Below are 25,649 nucleotides of genomic sequence, written 5' to 3'. Positions count from 1 at the left end.
AAAAATGTTCTTTTCATTTTTTTAGAGAGGGCAGTGGTCCATGGGACCACTGCGTACTTTGAAAAAATGTTGACGCCCCCATTCACAAATATCAGTTTGCAAATGGCTTACCATCAATTTGAAATTGGTGGTAATCTGCAAATATTTGCAACTGCATTGCCGGTCGCAAAACGTTCATACATACCAGTGCGACTTGCTATTCGGAAGGGGCACTCTTTACACCCCCTTCCTAATAGCAACTCGCACACCCTATTTTGCAAGTCAGTAGTAGGTTACCAACTCGCAAAATAGGGTTGGTACATAGGAAAATGCATTTTATCGGTCGCAAACGGGCCGCTGGGCCGTTTGTGACCGGTAAAATGTGTTGTACATCGGACCTTAACTATATGGTGATTTTCTTTTCTCTTTTTCTTTTATTCACCTCATGATAACGCACATACTCAAGGAGATCTGTGGGATAACTAGAATCCCAGGACAGAGCGTTAGCAATGTAGGAAGGGGAGTTAGCAAAGAGAGTTGGACCTCAAACCAGTAGACAAAAGCAGTCGCTGCACGAGTGAGGACAGTGAACAAAACGGATGGAGTCATGGCATCGTAATCCCACCTATACATTTTTAAAGTCAACTGGTGTAATATGTTTCATCATCCAAAATCAGGCAGTTCTATAGAGGATCACATAAGGAGCGCAACACTAGGTGGTCTGGCACGGTGTCCATGTGAATTATAATTGTATCATTTATGTGTGGAAGCAAATCATGTATTTTCCAGTAGGAAAATGGTGTCCCCAATCAAAACAATGGATTAACAGAGGATACATGTGTGGCCCGGAGAAGCAGGGCTTATCAAATTCGTTTGCTGCATGGAAAACAAACCCACTGTATGTCTTATGACAAGTGAAACAACATACGCTATAAATACTATGCCAGGAGATGTAAAACCAATCAACTTTTCCAAGTTAGGTAAAAACTGATCACAATTTCTCTGCCATAAAATAAAATTCCATCTAAAGTTATGATTTGTATGCTAGGATACTCCAATACATGTCTAGGTTCTGTCAGTTATTCTGCGCTGCGGCCAATTATATTAAACTAATGCTCAGATATTCTAGCGTCCTGCTACAATATGATGCTCGAGATGTCAGTCTGCTAAGTTATTGCTCACATGCACAACCCATGCATAACACGCCACCAGCCCGATAGGACAATGCTCAAACAGGCTTGGGCTGCTCAGAGTGCCCGGTGTACTGCATAAGTATGCCAGAGGGGTTTTTCAAACACTCTTGTTGATTGATGCTCAGTATGCCGGTGGTGCTTGTCAAACACGCTTGTTGATTTTAGTATGCCAGTGGTGCTTGTCAACTATGCTTGGTGATGCCCTGTGTGCCGGTGGTGCTTTTAAACATGCTGTTGATGCTCAGTATGCAGGTGGTGCTTTTCAAACATGCTTGGTGATGCTCCATATGCCGGTGGTGCTTTTTAAACATGCTGTTGATGCTCAGTATGCCGGTGGTGCTTTTCAAACATGCTTGGTAATGCTCCATATGCCGGTGGTGCTTTTCAAACATTCTGGTGATGCTCCGTATTCCAGTGCTGCTTTTCAAACATGCTGTTGATTTCAGTATGCTGGTGGTGCTTGTCAAAAATGCTTGTTGATTTCAGTATGCCGGTGGGGCTTTTTGAACACGCTTGTTGATGCTCAGTATTCCGGTAGTGCTGGTCAAACGCTCTTGTTGATTTCAGTATGCTGGTGGTGCTTGTCAAACATGCTTGTTGATTTCAGTACGCTGGTGGGGCTTTTCAAAAACGTTTGTTTGTGCTCAGTATGCCAGTGATGCTTTTAAAACATGCTGTTGATGCTTAGTATGCTGTTGGTGCTTTTCAAACACACTTGTTGATTTCAGTATGCCAGTGGGGCTTTTCAAACATGCTGTTGATGCTCAGTATGCCTGTGTGGCTTTTCAAACACGCTTGGTGATGCTCAGTATGCCTGTGGTGCTTTTACAACATGCTGTCGATGCTCAGTGTGCTGGTAGTGCATTTCAAACACATTTGTTGATGCTCAGGATGCCGGTGGGGCTTTTCAAATATGTTTGTTTATGCCTAGTATGGAAGTGGTGCTTTTCAAACATGCTGGTGATGCTCTGTATGCCTGTGGTGCTTTTCCAACATGCTTGGTGATACTCCGTATGCCGGTGGTGCTTTTAAAACATGCTGTTGATGCTCAGTATGCCGGTGGTGCTTTTCAAACATGCTTGGTGATGCTCCATATGCCGGTGGTGCTTTTAAAACATGCTGTTGATGCTCAGTATGCCGGTTGTGCTTTCAAACATGCTGTTGATGCTCAGTATGCCGGTGGTGCTTTTCAAACATGCTTGGTGATGCTCCATATGCCGGTGGTGCTTTTCAAACATTCTGGTGATGCTCCGTATTCCAGTGCTGCTTTTCAAACATGCTGTTGATTTCAGTATGCTGGTGGTGCTTGTCAAAAATGCTTGTTGATTTCAGTATGCCGGTGGGGCTTTTCGAACACGCTTGTTGATGCTCAGTATTCCGGTGGTGCTTGTCAAATGCTCTTGTTGATTTCAGTCTGCTGGTGGTGCTTGTCAAACATGCTTGTTGATTTCAGTACGCTGGTGGGGCTTTTCAAAAATGTTTGTTGGTGCTCAGTATGCCAGTGATGCTTTTAAAACATGCTGTTGATGCTTAGTATGCCGTTGGTGCTTTTCAAACACGCTTGTTGATGCTCAGTATGCCGGTGGGGCTTTTCAAACATGCGTGTTGATACCCAGTATGCCGTTAATGCTTTTCAAACACACTTGTTGATTTCAGTATGCCAGTGGGGCTTTTCAAACATGCTGTTGATGCTCAGTATGCCAGTGTGGCTTTTCAAACACGCTTGGTGATGCTCAGTATGCCTGTGGAGCTTTTACAACATGCTGTTGATGCTCAGTGTGCTGGTAGTGCATTTCAAACACATTTGTTGATGCTCAGGATGGCAGTGGGGCTTTTCAAATACGTTTGTTTATGCCTAGTATGGAAGTGGTGCTTTTCAAACATGCTGGTGATGCTCCGTATGCCTGTGGTGCTTTTCCAACATGCTTGGTGATACTACGTATGCCGGTGGTGCTTTTCAAACATGCTGGTGATGCTCCGTATGCCGGTGGTGCTATTCAAACATGCAGTTGATGCTCAGTACGCCGGTGGGGCTTTTCAAACACTCTTGGTGATGCTCAGTATGCCGGTGTGCTTTTCCAACATGCTTCGTGATGCTCCGTCTGGGGTTGGTGCTTTTCAAACATGCTGTTGATGCTCAGTATGCTGTTGGTGCATTTCAAACATGCTTGTTGATGCTCAGTATGCCAGTGGGGCATTTCAAACATGCTTGTTGATGCTCAGTATGCCAGTGGTGCTTTTAAAACATGCTATTGATGCTCAGTATGCCAGTGGGGTTTTCAAACTCGCTTGTTTATGCTCAGTATGGCAGTGGTGCTTTTCAAACGTTCTTGTTGATACCCAGAATGTCGGTGGTGCTTTTCCAACACGCTTGGTGATGCCCAGTATGCCGATGGTGCTTTTCAAACATGCTGTTGATGCTCAGTATGCCAGTGGTGGTTTTAAAACATGCTGTTGATGATCAGTATGTCAGTGGTGCTCTTCAACCACTCTTGTTGACACTCAGTATACCGGTGGTGCTTTTCAAACACACCTGTTGATGCTTAGAATGTCAGTGATGCTGCTCAGACTAACTCTGCCAAATGCTGCTAACTGGTCCCGAGAGTGCACCGGTGACGGAGCAAGACACTACCTACCCTCTAATGGTTGATCTTACAGGCACAGGTCTACAAAGGGACATGGAAAGACTGGACCTGCTAGAGGGATAGGCAAGGCATCTAGATCTGGTCACTCATAAGTAGATATCTCAGGAGAAGGATCAAATAGTAGACTGTTAATATTGGATTTGGATGGTGACAAACATAGGTTTCTCCATTCGGAACGGGGAATGTCTGGAATATTACTGTATGTGGTGAGCCCTGCTGTGCCCTCTTATTCCCTGGATGATACTGAAGACCCAAAGGAAAGGAGCCTGGCAGCTGAAGAATGATGGAACTTCTCTTGGGAGACAATGGGAAAGAGGCTGCTAGCACACACAGTTATCTGTCAAAAACTTGACACAGGTAAACTATCCGAAGGAACTGGAGGAACTGAGAACAAAATTAATGCCCGGAATTAGAGATTCTCTGGTGCAGCTTATCTGATTAGCAGACACACTCTTGACTATGGCTGTGCAGGAAGGTGACCTTGATGGTAAGTGTATGAGATTTGCGGTGAGGAGAGATGCAGTTTCTCATCCCACACGGGTCTCTTGTAATATGTGTGCTGATAATAATATCTCTATAATCACTGTTCAATTCAAGATGAGAAACAAAGAAAGAGCTACGTACACCATCAACTGCACTGTAAGTGACTTGCTGGCCTGGTGGGGCGCATGGCCCATTCTGTTATTATTCGTTACCCATACTCATGAGTCTCTGTGAGTGATGAAGAGACTAGGGAGCACCTACTAACAACATCAAGCTACGAAGAGAGTGCCCAGGCCTGGACAGCTTCAGCTTAAGCACCTGGGGTGAAGTCAAAGACAGGTTTGGACTGGCCTGTAGGCCAATCAGGCAGTGTCCGAAGGGCCGGTCTGACAGGTCAGTGTGTGGGCTAGTTTTTTTGGGGTTTTTTGGTGGTTTGCGTGCCTGTTTTATGGTCTGCTGGGCCGATTTTTACTGTTCATATTTAAGCAAACATTGCCTGCAGCAAGCTCAAATCTATGCAGTCTTCCGTACCTTGCAAAACACTTATACAGCGTGTCTTTACAAGTTCCAACCTGCCCTTATTTGCAAATACAAACCACTTTTTTTAGCTATCTAATTTGTCAATGGGAGACACTTTTATTTTATTGCTCGGAGCTATTTTCTGTGCCAGTCCAACCCTGGTCAGAGAACAACAATGCCAAGCAGTTTGATGCTCCCATGTAAATCACCAACTGCAGTAACCAATATGGAGAGCATACCTGGCTTGGAGGTTTCTCATTGGCCTATTGTGTAAAGCACACAGTTCCTCAACAGGTTTTGCAATGTGCCACCACACCACCTTCCTGCATCAGTCTCAACCTCCTTCATCCACCACTGATCTGCCTTCTGACACTAGCTGTGGCACCTGGGCACCTGGCTGCTCTGGGCTGTGCACTGGGTGGCTGGATAGATTTCTGGTGTCTAAACATGCTGTTTAGAGAAAGCAAAATGTTTTACAAGTATCTTATTACTCCAGATCAACAGTACTGATTTGGAAGTCATGTAGAGGTGCTGTGTTTGTCACTGCCAAGCACTAGATGCTTGGACTGCTGAGCACCAGCCAGATGCATCTACACTGTGGCCTCTATCCCTATGACCTCGACCGGTTATCAGAATGTCTCATTTGCCTAGTAGAGCAGGGTTGGGTTGAGACAGAAAATGGATCTGGGTGCCAAAATAGAAGTGGCGCCCATTAGTGAATTAGAAAGCTAAAAAAGTGGCCCATGGTTGCAAATTGGATAGTTTTGAAATAGTAAAAACATGCTGAATAAGTATTTTGCAAATTATAAGAGACTGCGTGGATTTGAGCTTGCTGCAGCCAATGTTTGTTTTAATATCAAGGAAATCAACAGTAAAAACTGACCCACAAACAGCAAAAAACGGCCCATACACTGACCTGTCCGACCAGCCCATCTAGCACAGCCTGATTGCCTTTAGGCCAGTTCGACTCCCTAGTAGAATTGCTGAAGGAGCTTGCAGTCTGAGTGAAGGCCTGCAGCTCCAAAGAATTGCTGGCACCCCCAAGGCATAGCTGTCAATCTTAAGAGGAAAAGCTAGCAGCCTCAACGTGGAGCTAGCAGATGAGTAGGAGCACTAGCAGTGCTGATGGAAGGTTAGCACCTTCAATAGGGAGCAAGCAACCCTGCGGCAGGGCCTGAAACACTAGAGAAAGCAGTAGTATTGTAGAGGGGAGAATACTGTCCACTTGGAAGAGTTAGCAGACAGGACCAACAACAATCAGTTTGAAGGGAAAGTTAGCAACGTGTGTGAGTGCTGCACAGTTGAAGCAACATAGGAAGAAAAACAGCCATGAAAGAATTCTCGCAATCTAAAAGAGAACTGAACAACTTGGGGAGCAGACATTACTTAAAGAGAGGTAACAGCGGGAGCAGATATTGCTTAAAGAGAGCTAACAGTGGGACACTATCAGCAAACCTTCAACAAACTTTGGCAAAACCAAGCAGGCCTGGAGTTGGTTGTCAGCCACTTGGCTTTGTCAATACTTGTTTTGCTAATGTTTTTGCAAAACTTTATAGTTGGGGAAGCTACTGGGCTCTCATGAATCTTAAAAAACATTGGTCTCAAAAATAACACATTGCCATAGTAGTCTCTGTATTATATGGGACCTACTTTGTGTGTGTAAGTGGTCCTTGTGAAAGGGTAGAATACTGTCACTCACAGGGAAATTCACCAATGGCTGAAGCGTGCCGATACACTACCCCTTGCTGGGTATGGTGGCTCAGTGGAATAATGCGTCCACTGCAGGGACCTGTGTTCGACCTCATGGTCACAGGTTCAAATCCCGGCGGGTCCACTCAGCCTTTCATCCATCTGAGGTCAATATAATGAGTACCATTGAGTTGGCTAACAACAAATATCTGTTATTCAGCGCCAAGATACCCGTAGCGGTATATGAATACACATTTTATATTATCTTATGTTATGTATGCTGCAGTAGGCTGAAAAAATGTGAATGACACAACAAAATACTAATGAATGTGCAGGGCTGGCTGAAAGGCCCCATACGTAAGTTTGCCATACAAATAATTCTAGTTAAATCTAAAGATCTTGCTTAACGGAGGACCTAAAAACAGGATGTTTAGTTAACCTCAATGGTACTTAGCAGTCACTGATATATTTGACATGCTCTGAGAGCAGGAAACCTGGTAGTATTTAATGGCATCTATCTCACACTGACAGTTTCAGCTTTCATTCATGTGGGCAACAAAGTGGGCTTTTGCTTGTGAAAACTAGGGCTGTGTTAAATTACGTAATTTCTTCCATGATATATTGTACAAATTACATTAAATTGTGCAAACAGAATTAAATGTGGTTTGCCGGTATCTCGTATGATATTTTTGCATGAGTGGATGCCTTGCATAAAGAAATATGTCATCCAGGGTACCAGCAGGAGAATGGTTTGAGCTGCTTGCACCACTCTCCCATCAGCAACAAATATGCAAAAGGACCTAATGCCACATTTTGTAATGTCATTTTTTTTTTTTAAATAATGCAAAATACACAAATATCACAAATAAAATTGAGCTTCGCAACTGCTTCTGCCTGTGCCTCATTTGGGAAGACGCGATTGTGTTTTGTTCTAAGTATAGTGCAATTGTATGTTTTACATTTATTGTATGTGTGGTCTTACCTTTACCCAATGGTATCATTCATCCTCATACTTTAAGCCTTCTTTTTACACTATGATTATATTCTGTACCATAATATCTCTAGGGAGGGGAACTATTACCAGAAAATTGTTCCCTGTGTGACCTCACATCATTGTATGTATGTGTGTTTGCATGTATGTATGTATGTGGTATTTCTATAGCTCTAACGTAGCCAAAATGCAGTGGGGCATTACAACATGTTCAAAGACATGCAAAAAGTCAACAAGTAACCGTGGAGAAAGCTGGGTTGTGCATGGTTAATGCACTGTGATGTAGTATTCTTTAAAGAGGTGAGTCTTCAACTCTTTCCTAAATTGGAGCAGTGTTGGGTGGTTGTGATGGATACTCGGATGATGTACTAGATCCTGGGTGAATAGATGTAAAAGGACTACTGTCTTTTTAAAAAAAACTTCTTAGACTGCAGTCTGATGATATCCTGGTGGTGGGTGTGCCAAGATCCACCAAAGACGGTGAGCTTGTCTACAAGATAAGCAGGGGTGTTGGTCGTGATAGCTTTGAAATGATGCAGCTGGTTTAGAAGATGGTGCGGGCCAGCAAAGAAAGCCAATGGAGTTCCATCAGGATAGGGGAGATGCAGTGCTTAATTGAGCAGGTGGTTTGCGGTGCTCGACAACGACACTTAATTGTCAACACCATCTCATATGATGGTCTGCCACATGGTAACACTATTTGTCTAATTAACAAACGAGCACAGCAACAATTGTTTGTCAATTTAATATGCCTTAAGAATGACTAATACTTGCCTCCTAGCCATTCTTTTTAGTTTTGGAGGACTAGAATAGTTTGATTTGACACGCTTGGGAGAGTGTGATAGTAGATAGTTGTGGGGCAAAGGGTGGTGCCAGCTGCAGTGGCCTCCTGACAAGGGCCCCAGCTCAAATTAAGCAAGGAGGTGATGTAATCATATTTCTTCAGGCCCAGGATGAGATGTGCTTCAGAATGTTCCTATGGGGTGCCATGGAATAAGGCATTATTCCCACTCAGATGCAATAGTAAGAGGGCTTTAACAGCAATTCTGAACTCACTTACTGGTGAAAAAAAGAACTTTGACTTACTTTAGCATCGAATTCTGATATTAGGTAGTCTTTGTGTTTTTCAGCAATGTGTCCTTTAAGGTTGGGGGAAAGCTGGGGAGGAGCATCCTGTCTGAAACTTAACCTCGAGAGGGCTGGGAAAGAGCAACCTAAGTAAAGAGGTATTTATTTACTTGTTTTGCAAGATTTGTTTACTTTGAACGTGCTACCTTTAAGCTACTTTAAGGTGCTTTGAGACGCAGACTTTAGCTGAATTTAGAGAACACAAGGATTTGCAATAGTAAGAGTGTACACGCATGCAAGAAAGGTTTAAGCGTGTCTATGTGTTATGGGCAGGTATAGACTTCGATAAAAATGTGCATGATTTGCATAATTTGCCTTTTGGACAAGGTGTAATGAATTCGCTCAGACTAAGAGTGCTCCGAAATTATGAGATGACAAAATGGGCCTTTCCTTACGCATGTATTTATTTATTTAGAGTTTTTGGAAAGGGATAATTGCCACCAAAGAGACAACTCAAAGCACAACGGAATAATAAAAGAAATGAAGGAAACGAGAAAATGATGAAGAAATGGCAGGAACAGATGAATTAATATATTGACTCAGAATGTTTTAAAAAAAACAGAAATACAAGGTAGATAAAGTTCCTAAAGCCTTTGAGGAGTACGAGAGTATATTCAGCAGTAGTTGCATAGTGAAATATGTGCCAATTAACAAGCAAAACATGATAAGCCTATGACCAGAAGTGAAACCAAAAACAACAGGGTGATGGATGGGATGCCTGAATTAATCTCAGCCACTGGCAATCACTTGGGCTGCATCCCAATCCATCATTTTCACCCACCATACCACCTCAGTTTGGACTCGGCCATATGAAAATCAGTCTTGACCCTGCTCCTGATGGGAACAGTCCAGCCCGAACTGCCAGGACAGGTCATCCCTGAACTGGAACACAAGCAACCTAGGACTAGTTTCGCCCTAGTTAGGGCTCTTCAGCCAGGTATAGCTTGATTCCTTTGGCACAGTGAGTTCTGGATCAGCGTTCCATCCATAAAATGTTCTTTTTGCTTTTGTCTCCCTAAGTTGGATGTATATGCCCAGATGTGGGTTTAGTGCTCACCATGCCACCGGACTCAGGTTGTCCTGGCTGGTGAAGGGTGATACCCTGAAACTGGTCCCAGGATGCTTGTTTTCGGTTCAGGGAGGTCCTGGCCTGACAGTTCTGGCTGGACTGTTTCCATGGGGAGCAGGGTCAAGACTGATTTGCATATGACTGGGTCCAAACTGGAATGGCATGCAGAGCATTAACCCATGGATTTATGTCCAGATCTCTGTACTGGGGATGAATATTTGACATTGTTCAGCATTCCATCCATCAATTGTTCTTTTTGCAGAAGTGAAACCACTCAGCCCATCTGATGACTTGCAGCACCCTTAGTGTCTGCAGTTATTAGAATACAAGGCACACACTGCAGTACCGCTTATGCTGCAGAAGGGCTCTGCCCACATACCCACCTGTGATCGTGGAGGCATCGCAGCTCTTTTTGGCAGGTGCGCTCACGAGGGGGTTCCCAGCAGCAGTCCCTGGACCAGTATGCTCCTGAGTGTTGGTGGACGAGGTTGGAGGGGGGTCCTTGCTCAGCAGGTACTTGGGTGGGGTCCTGACTGCAGAGTGCTCAGCAGAACCGGAGGTGGCCAGCTTGGCTGACTTTAGCGGGTAGAGCAGGCTGCCATGTGCAGAGGGCAGTGCCAGGCCCTGGTCCGGCAGGCAGTGCAGGGCCCCAGGCTGGGCTTCCGACCGGCTCACCTTAAGGTACCTAAGGGAGAAAGAAAAGAGAGAAAGAAAGAGCTCACGTTAAGCAGCAATTGCAGCAAGATCTGAGCTTTCTGAACAAACCAAGACTATCCAATTACGAAACCTGAAGATTTGCAAACTCCATCCTCAGGCTCTTGGACACTCTTAAGTGTATAAATGATATGACGATCCAAAGTTTTGTAGTACACTGTTTGGTTAATTACAAGTAAGTTATCTAGCGTGTGCATTGTGACTGTAAATCTATCTGTTAGCATTCGCCCCAACATAAACACTCTCTCACTCTAACTAACATAACGCACAACTCTTAAACGATTCATAGCAAATCAGCACCTGGACTCCAAACTCCTTCTTCAGTATAACAGCAGAGCAGTACAAAAGCACCACAATGTAGAGCAATGAAGCAACTGAAAGTTGTTATAACCATAAACATGGATAACTTCACTACAGTGTTCTGTAGGGAAAAGTCCCTGGGGCAGCATGGGAAGATCCCCCACTACGGCCTATTTAGTATGCATGCTGTCAAAGTGTAGTTGCAGATTGTTTTCACGTTCTGGAAATGGATCTTCAATTTCGTACAGAAAGAATTTTATACTATTGTTGTAATTTATGATGGTTGATTTTGCTACTGAAAGAACACGCATCCATATGCACACCATGTCCCAGCAGGAGATGGCCAATCAGAACATCAGAATGGTGGTTAATAAAATAAGCTTATACAACCTGAGATGATAAAAGCCTAGTCTACCATGACAAAACCAGAGTGGTTGGGCTGACAGGACAGAGAAATGACGTAGGGCCTGATTTCGACTTTGCCGGTCAGGTTACTCAGGGTGCCTAATTCCAAGTGCCATAGGGTATATTCAAAATGTAATATGGCAGACGGGATATCTGTCACGTTTGTGATGTAGTGACACTTCTGCCAAACTGAGATCAGGCATTTAGTTTGGTTAGTCATTACATCTGCCTGGTCCTCTGCAAAGACCTACGTGAGAGGAAACAAGGCCAGGGAAGAGCTGGAGACCAGCCAGACCAAGAACTGAACCAAAGGGAGACATGGGATTGGGTCTGAAGGTCTGCCTGTACTCCCGCTGAGAAGAAAACATGCTGCAATTCCATCTGAATGCTGGCTTCCCAGTGAGACAATGCACCCTGCTTCGCTAGCTGAGAAATGCGAAGGCAAGGGAACCCTCGCTGGCTATAGAACTTGTCATATGTGATGCACCGAGGTACATGTTTAAATCGTCAAAGTCTGATCGGTTCCTCTATGCTTATACACATAGATCCTAGTTTTAATTACCGCTACTTAATTGTTTACATTTAACTTTTCAACCCCATGTTTCATAGTCATTGCACATACAGTCATGAGATTTCATAACTTAGAGAGGAAGGCAGAGCATGAGAGAGAGAAACTAATTCTCCATTCAACGTTTAGCAGTCAAAGACTCCACATTTATCTGGGGAAACTAGGGGTGAGAAGGTAGCCTAAAAGCTTGCGATGGAGAACTTTGTGGTTGCAAAGTCTGAATCTCTTCTGTTTAATATTACTTACAGTTCTATCATTTTGGTCAAGCTTTTATGGGCGCATGTTTATATCGGCCCAGTTTTTCGAATTGGCTGTATATAATTTCTCTTCAAATGGAAAAGTGATACTCAGTTTAGGGGGCAAACCATCCGCAAGAGTTGACGTACGACCTAAATACTAGGTACAGTGGGTGTGCTTGCAGTTCCATTGTTGATGGTGAATGGGGTGCATACTTGATTATACTGTGTGATCCTTGGAAAATCACTCCACCTCCCCCCCGTGCCTCACATCTGTCATCTGCCAAAAGTAGGACAAATTCTGTATTATATTTGTTTATTTGTTGCAGCTCCAAATATGTCTCATTCCACCTATGTCAAAGCACATTGGTGTACATGAGGGAAACATCCTTTACGATGCAACTTTTACCACGCAGTGCCTTTACAACGCAGGTTTTTCAACGCAAGTCATTACAACGAATTGCGCTGGGGGGCGCTCTAGGATAGGTAATAGTTTAATTTACTATCCAACACCTGCCCTACTATCCACGGGGACTGAAGTTGGAATAGTAAATTAAACTATTCACTATCCATCACCCCCCAACGCAAGTCGTTGTAACGACTTGCGTTGAAAAACCTGCGTTGTAAAAGCATGCGTGGTAAAAGCATGCGTTGTAACAACGTACATCCGTACATGAAGGATGAACACAAACTTTAACAGCATAGGCAAGCATTGGCAAAGTTAGTATATCTCATTTTTCTTAAACATGCAGTAGCAAAGAAAATAGGTCTGGCTTTTTGTTAGAGGAACTGTTTAGTAATAGTTGGGTGATTTTGTGTGTTTTTCCTAATTGTCCTAGAAAGAAAATCCATAATCAAGCTACCTCTTGGGCTACAAGTGTATGGAAACTAGGTGTAGGCCCCTTTATTTAACAAAATTAGCTGTTAGGATTTACCCTCAAAGAAGAGTGTTATGAAAAGAAGCAAGAAGATGACATTTTCATTGAAAATTAATAAAAAGAAAAATATAGCACTTTTGAGTCGACAACTGCTCAGTATTGTCAACGCAGCTGAAAGAAAGCGCATGTGTGCACGTTTACTTTGTGAACAAAAAAAATGTAAACAACATGCTGTCAAGACAGCAAAACAACATTTGCAAGGGTGATTAGAGAATAGCAGTAGCCTAATATGAATACAAATATGATTTGCTACCTAAATAAATAAAAAAAGCTAAAAGCCAGAAATTAAAATATCATGTGTCCAGTAAAGTAAATATATCAAAGAAAAAGCTTTCTGAAATGGAAGCGATACATCATGCTGTTTCTGCAGCCTAACAAATCACTGAGTAGCATTACCGGTGAAGGACAGGAAAAATTGGGCATACAATTAAATTTCCTGTCTTCGACGAACCCTGGTCCGTTGGCCAGTCAGAAAAAGTATTCCATCGATGGAGCCAAAGTGGACTTCGTCGATGGAATACTTCAGGACCGAGGGGTGGTGGCGTGTAAGGTACTCATCATCACATGTGCAAAGTACCTGTCCACAAAATTCTAAATTTGAAACAAGCTGATATCCAGTGCAAGTGCTATGCACCTTCAGTACAGCAGGTGTCGCTGTTGCTTCATTTTCGCCTGCCTACAGCTGAGCAGCAGCAGGCCCCACATTCCGACCTCTTTGCTACTTAACTCACAGCGTCACGAGTGTACAGAACATCGCCCACTCGCTCTCCAAAAACTGGCTATTACGCTTCCCACTGGTGTAAGTACTTACTTAGCCTGCCCTGGCAGGATTTTATGCTTTGGCGCCTGCCGGGGGCAATAGCCTGCCACCGCCGCCTTCCATCATGAAATGAAAACGTTATTTCTCCGCCTTCATCCCTAATTGGGAACCATGGATTCAGCTACCAGAGCTGTGTGCCGCAGCAGGCCCTACCATGTTCGAATCCTGGAGGGTTTGACTCGGACTTTCATCCTTTCAGTGTCAATAAAACGTTCTGAAGTGTATATAGAAGGTAGATCATGCGTTATAAGTAGGGCTCCGGGTTTTATGGTATTTTTTCTTTTAACATTTCTGTCTGTATTTATCCATATTTCTTTTTTGGCCACCTTATTGATATTAATCCATATATATTTTGTGTTTCAAGAATAAATGTAGCTGTAAAATGGTATATTTCTGTGTTTATATAATTCTTAGACGTGCACTCAAACATGGATGGCTTTCCCATTTTAGAAAACTAAGTAGCCTCGTATAACAAAATACTACACTCACATGTACATATCAGCATCATACTACAAATATATGTTAACATATGCTTGTATTTAAGGAAATCTCATCCTGTATTTTAACCCTCCATGCTGTCTGCCTGCTCAGCAGTTGCCTAGAATTCCTGAAAGACAGCATGGAGAGCTTCTCCCAAGAAGCAACATTTTCAGTATTTTTCCACTCGATTTAACGCCCCCTAACCAGCGTTCGAAGTAATTTAAAAAAAACCTAAGGGAACTGTGGTGCTGTGCAAAATGGTGATGGGGCAAGTAAGTGTGGAGGCGAGGTCAAAATGCATGGCTAAAAAAATAAAATATTCTGTAACTTTTTTTGGTCTTTCATCTCTAGATATGTACTTAGAAAACAACACATAGCTTAAATGTTAAATAAAAGCACGTTAGGTTAATCAGTGGAAAATGCACTATCGTACTTTATGAAACCTCTATTAGCTAAAGCACTGCAGAGGTCTGTGTCTGTAACCGGATAGCCACGGAATTGAATCCTGGTTGGAGTAGTGGAGAATAGTTAGGGGCTAATACATGCCCAGCAGACCCTGAGGAGTAGGGGCCCGAGTTAAGTGCCTTTAAAAAGCACACACTTCACAGCTCAGCTGGTAACTCCTATCCAAAACAACTAAAAAGAATATATCTGTTATCGGGAAGCGTCAAGTGATTCCATTAACTAAAGCCAAATACTGGCCTCCAGGCACCCTTTACATTTACAGCATAGCCAGTTGTGGACATTTACATTTCTTTCAAGCAGCAGGCACCCTGGCAAGAAGGTTTGTTTAGCTGTCTGCTCCTCCCTTGGTTTCACAGCACAGGAGAACCCTTGCCTTACACTGCAGCTGAAGCATTTCAGTTCTCGGATTTAACCGTCCCAGGAGGGTTATCTTTTCACAGAAAGAAGGGGAACTGTTTTCCTAAAATAAAAGTAGTATGGGCACTATGTGCCTCACCAATCCCGCCCAATTCGACCACTCCTCCTACAACACTTTTCAGGAAATTGAAGACCCTGCCCCTTCCTGCCCCTTCCCGCCTTTCTTTCACGCCAAGGCCCTCTTCTTACACAGAGACACCATGACCACACTGGAGGCGCAGGACCGAAGTCCACCCTCCCTCTACCACCATTAAGATAGGGAGCCCTGTGTGGCTTAACTCACGCAGAGTTCACTTCCTGGAGCCTTATCACAGCAGGAAGTTTACCTTGTATCGCTGTCTGCTGAGGCACTGCTGTCTTGGGAACAAAAGGCTCTGCTGACAAGGAACTAATCCCTGTGGAAACACCGCACCCGAGACGCATCACTAGTGGAGGGGTGAGGTGATAAAAGAGCTGCTGCAGCATAATCTCCACCTGCTGTGGTAATTCTGATAAGTGTAGATATCACAGACCGATAAAGGTGAGAATGTGCCCGCCTAGTATGTTCATACAGCTGGTGTTATGGAAGGGCATCTTGCCCCAGCAGCCTCCACTCCATGGTATAGACAGGTGCACAATGAGGTCCCAGCTCCTCTCTGACACTAATATTGCAACAACCCTCTTGACATATATAGAGTACACTGGCAGGCCTGCTCCAGGTGTTAAGATCATGTTTTGAGCACCAGGGCCGGTCCTAAGATTTTTGGGGCCCAGGGCGAAAGGGAAGATGTTAGACCCCTCTAAATTGTATGTGACATCATAAGAAGTGACATCACAGGAATTTCCTCTGGTATCGCTGAAGTGACCTAGTGTGGATATCAGTAACATGGAAAACAACTAAAAAGCTATATACCCAAATAAATTAAGTCTATCTATTTTAAAGCTGTATTAAGTGATTACATTGAACGGAAACATGTCTCATAAAGATGGATTTCTTTACTCAATGTTTCAAGATTAGTGCATGAAAGAAATTCAAGAGCACTGCAGAAAACTAGATGAAGGGCATGACTATGGTAAAAATTATGCAACTGGGTATAGCCTTTAAAGAAACAACCCGAGACCTCCTCTGGTGGAAATCTGTGCTTGTGAAAGTTACAGTTTTCATATAAATCCCTTTTACTGTGAAGGGAAAAGAAAGTTTGATGATGCACCTATTTTGGACCACCATAGAAGCCAGTTGTGAGGATAAGGGGGGGGAGGGGGGATGTGTGTGTGTGTGTGTGTGTGTGTGTGTGTGTGTGTGTGTGTGCGCGCGCGCAGTATACCATCGCTGTTTATTCCTGTCGATGCGATGAGACTTTAGGGCTTTGTATAATCTGGACACAGAAACAATACCAGCAGTTAGGTTTTACCTCAAGTCAAGACTCCTACAGAACAGCTCTGTTTCTTAGGTAGAAACTGGAAGGTGACCCCTTACTCATTCGTGGAGAATTTGTCTTACATACTCTTGTGCATTGCTGCGTGGATCTTACTAAAGAGCTCTTGTTATGGTGGTGAACTAAGGGGGGGATTGATGCAGTGTACCCACTACAGGGGGCACATTATGGATCTGTCAGCAAGTGTGGCTTAAATAGGGAGTCAGTTTTTATTTTTCGGGCATTGCAGAGAGCTACAGTAAGTGTGCCCTACCGAGATGCTCTGCCTGGCTGACAGGGGTCACAAAGGTTCAGCGCTCTTGAAGATGGCACTGAGAATAGTTTATTTTGGGCACCTTACCTATTGCTACAAACACAATATACACATCAAGCCCACCTCATGTCACTATAAGGCTCCCTCCTTACACCTAAAACAAAACGTACTACAATTTACAATTACTAGAGTAACATATAAAAAGGAGCTCCCACTTTGAACCAAAAAACTCTAGTGTCTCCAAGCAAGCAAAGCAAGTCATTGCAACCCTCCCCCGAAGAGCTCTCTTGTCTCTTCCATCCAAGAAACTATCTATTGATCCTTTCATTCTTCTATGCGCCAGCTGATAGCCACCATTTTACCTTTACATTCTGTTATCTATTCATTCTTCCATTCATCATTCAGTCTTTCATCATTCGGTCCGTCCATTCATCTGTATTCCCATCCATATCCAAATGTAGCCAACCCTCCATCAATTCACGCATTCATCCCATCATCCACCCTATCGCTCATCCATCCACATTGTCAAATCATCCTTTTCCTCATCCATCCATTTATGCTTTCACTCATCCATTTACTTACTCATCCATTCATTCATACACTCATCTGCCTATTCATTCACTTTCACACATCCATTCTTCTTTTCTTTCATCTCTCCACCTTCCCTTTCACTCATTGATCTATTCTTTTACTCATCCACCCTTAACTTCATCCTTTCACTCATCCATCCACCCTTTCACGCATCTATGCTTTCACTCATCCGTCTATCCACCCTTTCACTTCATCCATCCGTCCACCCTTTCACTCCATCCGTCCTCCCTTTCACTCAGCCATCCATCAGTTCACTTATCCACCCCTTTACCCTTTCACTCATTCAACCTTTAACTCACTCATCCCTCCTTTCTCTCATCCATCCATCCACTCTTCCACTCATCCATACATTCAGCCTTTCATTCATCCATCCTTAATTTCACCCTTTTACTCATTTGTCCAATCATTCACCCATCCAATCATCCACTCATACATAATTTCACTCATCCATCTATCCACCCTATCACTCCATCCATCCATCTACCATTTCACTCTTCCCTGCACCCACCCTTTCACTCAACCATCCTTTCTTTGATTAATCCATCAACCCTTCCACCCATCCACTCATCCATCCATTTACCCTAACACTCATTCAGGCTTTCACTCACTCATCCATCCATAAATGCTTTCACTCATCCGTCCATCCACCCATCCACCCACCAGTCTATCCATCCATCCATCCTGCCTTTCACTCATTCATCCATCCACCCATTCAGTCAGCCATCCATCATTTTGCTCAGCCATTCACCCTTCTACCCATCCATCCATCCTTCTACCCATCCATTTAGCAAGTCATGCATGATCCACAGTGCCAGGACGTGAGGTGACTGTGACGTGGCATTGTGTTTCCTTTTGTGGCACTTTTATATAGCACAAACTCGGCCAAGGTCTTTGAAGCACTTTACAGGAGTACCGATACCGGTACAAAACGTCAGGTTTGTTTTAAAACATGGAAAGATCTAATGCTTTGCTTAGAATCACAGAATTTAGAGCCTATGATAGGACTTTTACCTGGTACCCCACTTCCATATACTACTTGATGTGCTCTGAGAGCCAAGGGAGGTAGTTTCAACACCTGGGCTACACATCAATAGTGTAGTACTGCGGACAATGAGGGGGGGAGGCTGTCCTGGCACTCGCAGCACTGGGTAATGACTGCAAGGCCCAGAGAAGGGGGTCCCATATTAAACCTTGCTGCCTGATGCAGCCCTCAAGGCCCACAGAACAGAGATTTGCTAAACACTGCCCTGCCATGCCAGACTATTGTTGGTGCTCCGATCTCCCCCCAACCCACCTCTCCTTAGAACAAAGGGGCCCTTTTATTTGCCTTGCATCGCAAAGAATAAAGAACAGGAAAGGCTCCAGGGCAGGTTTTTAAAAGAGGTGCTGCCCCACCCCTGACATTGTGAAACAACACAATTGTTGGCTTTGCTGCTGCCCACTTCCTCGTCCACCCCTTTCCTTTCCTTCCCCTCCCCTGCACCCCCAGGAATGCCACCACGCCCTTGGACCAGGGAGGTCAAGACACCTCCCTTTAAAAATTACATTTGTTATTGTAATTGAATTCATATAGTGCTTACTACCCCTGATGAGGCATTGAAGTGCTTTGAAGTAACCGAATTGGGGAGGGGCACTGGAAGAACAGGTGGACTGGCTGATAGTGATGCATTTTACAAAGAAGTGGGCCCCATGTTTTCAACCTGAGCACAGGGCTCTGGGCAGCTGCTCCCTTTACCCAAGCAGAGTGCAGGCCCTGTTGAGCACAGTGAGGAATATGCTCTAATTCTCCATTGCCAAAAACCAGGGGCACAATTCAAGATCTGATCCGACTCTCCATTAACGCGTTGGACGCTCATGACGAGCTCAGCTCGTCATGAGCCACGGTGGCCATGTGCTCATAATGAGCTGAGCTCGTCATAACGGTCACAGAACGCTCTCACGCGGGGCTAATTCCCCTGCTGAGCTGAACGTTCTGAAGAAACGGGTGTGGCCGTGATGAGCTGAGCTCGTCACGAGCACCGGGGCGCTGTGCGCGCCCCCCACCCCCAAGCACAGCGGGGGAATTACCCCCGCGGCCGACGGGTTAACACCGGTGGAACACAGTGAAGAATTGGCAACAACTTTCCATTAACACCAGTGGAACACAGTGAAGAACCTGCAACAACTCTCCATTAACACCAGTGGAACATGGTGAGTAACCTGCAACAACTCTTCATTAGCACCAGTGGAACATAGTGAAGAACATGCAACAACTCTTCATTAACACCAGTAGAACTGACAACAACTGTCCACTAACATCCAGTGGAACACAGTGAAGAAACTGCAACAACTCTCCATTAACATCGGTGGAAAACAGTGAATAACCTGTAACAACTCTCCATGAACACTGGTGGAACAGAATGAAGAACTGGCAACAATTCTCCATTAACACCGGTGGAACACAGTGAGGAACTGGCGACAACTCTTCATTAACACAGGTAAAACAGAATGAGGACTGGCGACAACTCTTCATTAACACAGGTAAAACAGAATCAGGAACTGGCGACAACTCTTCATTAACACAGGTAAAACAGAATCAGGAACTGGCGACAACTCTTCATTAACACCAGTGGAACACAGAGAAGAACTGGCAACAACTTTCCATTAATACCGGTTGAACACGGAGAAGAACTGGCAACAACTCTCCATTAACAACAGTGGAACACAGTAAAGAACCTGGAACAACTCTTCATTAACACCAGTGCAACACAGTGATGAACCTGCAACAAATCTCCATGAACACCAGTGGAACACAGTGAGTAACCTGTAACAACTCTCCATTAACACCAGTGAAACAGAATGAAGAACTGGTAACAACTATCCATTAACACCGGTGGAACGCAGTGAAGAACCTGCAACAACTCTCCATTAACACCAGTGGAACACAGTGAGTAACCTGTAACAACTCTCCATGAACACCATTGGAACACAGTGAGTAACCTGTAACAACTCTCCATTAACACCAGTGGAACACAGTGAGTAACCTGTAACAACTCTCCATGAACACCAGTGGAACACAGTGAGTAACTTGTAACAACTGTTCATTAACACCAGTGGAACACCGTGAATAACTGACAACAACTCTCTATTAACACCAGTGAAACAGAATGAAGAACTGGCAACAACTCTCCATTAACACCGGTGGAACATAGTGAAGAACCTGCAACAGCTGTTCATTAACATTGGTGAAACAGAATGAAGAACTGGCAGCAACTCTCCATTAACACCGGTGGAACACAGTGAAGAACCCACAACAACTCTTCATTTACACCAGTGGAACACAGTGAAGAACTGGCGACAACTCTTCATTAACACCGGTGGAACACAGTGAAGAACTGGCGACAACTCTTCATTAACACCGATGGAACACAGTGAAGAACTGGCGACAACTCTTCATTAATACCTGTGGAACACAGTGAAGAACTGGTGACAACTCTTCATTAACACCAATGGAACACAGTGAAGAACTGGCGACAACTCTTCATTAGGGGAACATCCTTTACAACGCAACTTTTACAATGCACTACCATTACGACACAACTTTTACAACGCAAGTTATTACAGCACATTGCGCTGGGGGGCGCTCTAGGATAGGGAATAGTTTAATTTACTATCCAACACCTTCCCTACTATCCACGGGGACTGGAGTTGGAATAGTAAATTAAACTATTCACTATCCAGCGCCCCCCAACGCAAGTCGCTGTAACGACTTGCGTTGTAAAACCTGCGTTATAAAGGCATGCGTGGTGAAAGCATGCGTTGAAACGCCATACATCCCTTCATTAACACCGGTGGAACACAGTGAAGAACTGGCAACAACTTTCCATTAACACCGGTGGAACACAGTGAAGAACTGGCAACAACTCTCCATTAACACCAGTGGAACACAGTAAAGAACCTGGAACAACTCTCTAATAAACATCGGTGAAACAGAATGAAGAACTGGCAACAACTCCCCATTAACACCGGTGGAACACAGTAGAGAACCTGCAACAACTCTCCATTAAAACCAGTGGAACACAGTGAGTAACCTGCAACAACAACCAGTGGAACACAGTGAAGAACTGGTGACAACTCTTCATTAATACCGGTGGAACACAGTGAAGAACTGGCAACAACTTTCCATTAACACCAGTGGAACACAGTGAAGAACTGGCAACCAGGCACGGCCGGTAGTAGGTGTAACTGCAGGGCGGTGACATAGGGAGGGGGAGCGGTAGGGTGGGGGGTTGTAATGTATGGATTACGGACTATAACAGGTAAGTAAACATATAAATAAATAAAACGAATTTCGTTGTGTGCACTGCATCGCATTTGGTGATGCAGTGCACACAACGAAATTCGTTTTATTTATTTATAAGTTTACTTACCTGTTATAGTCCGTAATCCATACATTATAACCCCTCACATGGCCCCTCCCCCTCCCTACATCACCGCCCTGCAGTTACACCTACTACCGGCCGTGCCTGCTGGCAACAAATTTCTATTAACACAGGTGGAACACAGCGAACAACCTGCAACAACTCTCCATTAGAAATTTTGCACACTAATAATCTTTAGTTTAGTCAATGTATTCATAGGACGGGCAAAAGATTTTCTTCAAACATTTTGATTAAGGTATTATATAATAAAAAGATTTAAAAACAAAAACTGCATTAATGCTCAGATCTTTTCTACAAGTTCTCTGTAGAACACCACAATTCCCTACTACCAATCCTACAAAGGATAACAATGGATTGCTTTCAAACAAATGATGTGGATAAGATAAGATTCAGTCTTGGAATACTTGCCAAGTATTTACAAAGCAGGTCTAATCTTTTAAAAGAGTCCATTCCACCAATGTTAACCGAGGCAGTCAACATATGACCTTCCCAGGTAAATGATTAACTGGACTTTGGCATTAAGGCTTTTAGCAGACTGCTCTAAAGGTTCCATAGCTAATGAAAACCACCTGCCCAGTCCTCGCTATAGATGGGATTTGAAGCCATCGTCAAGGTGGACTCCATAATGATCCTCTCCTAATCTGCTCCACCAGCATCAGCCTTTAGAGACGCAGAGACCTGTTTTTTGAGGCACTTGCTTTGTGTTCTAAATTTACATTGATTGGCCCAAGAACACCAAGACTTCATTGCCCCATATTATGAGCAAAGCATGCAACCTCATATTGATTTTTATTAATCTAGTTATGTCTTTATCAAGCAACTTATTATTTAATGACAGCCTTCTTCCGCCATAAATGTGGCCCTAAAAATCCGTGGATAATCTCAAAATTGCAGGTGGCACAACACTGGTCTTGATGGTACAGAGGTGTTTGGTTATGGTGCGGTGATGTGTGTTAAACCTGGGAGGTGTTGATGGACAGAAGCTGTGGGGTGCTTTGGTCGGGGTCCGAGAATGAGAAGCCTTGGCCTCAGCCAAAACTCAAAGATTAGACAATCTTAAAATGAAGTATGAAAGGCATGAACTTGCGGAATACTCTTTCAAGATGCAAATTATTCTTCCAACTTTAAAGAACCTATTAAAAGTAGATCAATGTAACTGTGTTCTTTTCGATCTTGTGATCTTTGTACTATCGTGCCTTACCTATCTGGAGTTACTTCTAGCGGCATGCAGAGATATAATAATTTATCAAGTAAGTAAACACATTTGACGAGAGAGTTCTTGTGGTGGATTTCTAAGGTTTCAGCATAAACTCAATGTGACCTTAAAGAAATGTTAATATTTAAGCAATCAACTCTTCCAATCACCTAGTTAATAATTTCTGTCCTGTACAAAGTAAGTTGGAAAGTAGCTTAGGCCCCCTCTAGTCTCAGAGCTAAGAGATTGATGTACCGAGTGGGATATTAGGTTCAAGGACGTAACTATTATACAGCTGGCCAATGAGACCATCCTATCCAATATTGAGGATAGCCAACGGAGATCTAGGGTTGCTTCAGGAATTTATTTGCTCATGACTTTCAGAACCTGGACCAACTTGATAGATTTAAAATAGGATTTATTCCTTAAAAAACTAATTGAACGCCTCAATTCTAGACTTAAAATTATCTTTATTTCACTCCAGGAACATGAATTAATGAAGGCCACTAGGCTGGTACTCCTACCTTAACATCTCCAGACCTCTGCTGATGATTTTTACAAAGGTTATTATTAATTTGTCTTTTAATTTCTGTATTTGTGCAGATGACAATGCCTCACTCATGTATCTGGTCTGATTTGCTCTGCACTGTATGTCACCAATTTCTTTCTTCTTGTCACTCACATGTGTTTATTAAAGAAGGCCTTTATTCATCTTGAGATGGTCATGTTTCATACTAAAAAGTACACATGCTTGTCATTAATGATTTTGCAGTGATGCTATTAATGATGTTATAGAACATGTCATGAATGTTGTAATATGTGGGGTACTTAGCTGTGCATGGCGAAGGTGCGAACATGTTAAGTTCTGCACTGGCTCTTGGTTTGAGCAAAGCGCTGCATAGATTTATTTATCAATATAAAGCACAGTGTAAAAATTAGGGCACGAGTTATACTTACTTGAGATAACTATGACTGATGAATTTGTGTTTTTTTTAGTTTACGAAAATACATTGTCACTGAAATTTTCACCTAACTATAACGTTGCTTTAACCTTTGGTTTTTTTCAGTGAATTTTTAAAGGGTGTGTTTTTGACCATACATTAAACCAACCCCAGTGCACACTGCCGAAGGGCCTGCATCAAAGCCCAGTCAGGCAGCCAACCCCCGCCGTGCACGCCCATGCACGGCACATGGTTGGCCGCAGGACCTGGCTTTCAAGCAGCCAACCTTACTCCACGCACAGCCTTCTGGCATGGACTGGATTTAGTTAGCCTTGCAGGTCCTGGGCACACTTACTGATTTTGTCAAAGAGTCATAACACCAAAATATTTAAAAAGTGAGACTACTGGCATTATCAACGAGTGAGCATATCAAAATATTTAAAAGAGATCGATCATCTTTCTCCAAAAATCACAAATATTTTAAACCCTAATCTATATTTCAGTAATTCACACAATACAATGTTTATTAATATTGAATACTATAAAACATGTTTTAATGTTTTAATAAGAAAAGTCTGTGTCTCTTTCTAAAAATCTTTAAACGTTTCTATTATTACATTTTGTAGGTGAAAAATGTTTTAAAAAATACTCAGAGACCTACTTTAAAAAAAAATAACATATCTCTGAGTCCTTCTTTTAACATTTTCAGCCCAGAAAATGCAATCATAAAAGCAACCTTCTAAGAAAAATGTGGTATGTTCTCCTGGAGTCTTTTTGTGTTTTTTTTTTTTTTATGTTGCCCGGGAGCTGCTGGACTTCCTGCCTCCCACAACACCATTAAAAAAGGCTTGGTGGTGCCCCTCTCTATTCCCAGGGGATGGCCAATGAGATTTGGGGAGAGCGCCCACCCGCCCCCCTCCCCTTTCAAATGGCACCGGGCACCAGCGGATGTGGTCCCTGGGCTGTGATTGGTCCAGGAAGGGGGCCACATGCCCCACTCATTACATTTCAACGCTGGAAGATGGAGTCGTTGGGGACTCGAAGAGGCTCGGGGAGGAGAGACATGTGACCCCCTCTCCTTTGTTGTAAATAGTGGACAAGGCCCCCATTTAAGTATTTTTATGCTGTGATCCCACATTATCGCGCCTTTAAAAAAAACAAATATATTTTGCACTGGAGGGGGAGTATCTGTCAGGGAACCTTCCCCCCCCCCCCCCCCCAACCACTATGGCTAGGGGAACAGGATCTCTCTAACCTGCCATTATATATATATATATATATATATATATATATATAACAAAACATCCCTCCACACGAAGAAGAGACAGAGGCCAGAGGGGGAATTCAGGAACAGACCAAGCTTTAATTAGCAGCAACAGCAATAGCGGCGAATGCATTTCGGCCTGAAGCCTTCCTCAGCGCCCTGTATTGCAGCGATTTCATCACCATACTGTCCCAATCACCCAGCTTAAGTTTGTGAGTCCTGCGAGCTCCTCCCTCCCGTTGTTGAAAATGCAACACACCTGTCGGTTGCCGCGGTTAATACCCAGACTCCAACCCCCAGAATGCAGTAGTCCGATGCATTCGGGTCGGCGGTGTGGGAGATGTGGCCAAGTTACCACCTGCGTCGTCAGGAATATACGGGTGGGTGGCGATGTAATCCCAACAGCACTCCCAATGTCCACAAGGTCCTCCCTGGTCCCCCTCGGACTGCAGCAGCCACTCGCACCAGGTTTAGCAGATAGGCAGGGACAGCCATACTTCGGCATAACGTCCTAATGGAGGTGGAATACC

General features: G+C 43.7%; 1 protein-coding gene across 1 annotated transcript in view; it reads right to left on the bottom strand.

Moving 5' to 3' along the window:
- HAP1 (huntingtin associated protein 1) overlaps positions 1 to 25,649 on the bottom strand; it is a 231,064-nt gene that overhangs the window by 135,435 nt on the left and 69,980 nt on the right. The window contains exon 2 of the mRNA XM_078645451.1: positions 10,080 to 10,381. Within this exon, the coding sequence (XP_078501577.1) occupies positions 10,080 to 10,381 (302 nt within the window). The remainder of the gene's footprint in view (positions 1 to 10,079; positions 10,382 to 25,649) is intronic.

Source organism: Lissotriton helveticus, chromosome 5_1 (genome assembly GCF_964261635.1).
Source record: "Lissotriton helveticus chromosome 5_1, aLisHel1.1, whole genome shotgun sequence".
Lineage (NCBI taxonomy): Eukaryota > Metazoa > Chordata > Amphibia > Caudata > Salamandridae > Lissotriton > Lissotriton helveticus.
Note: the sequence above shows the minus strand (reverse complement) of the source record. Positions and strands in the feature narration are given on the sequence as shown.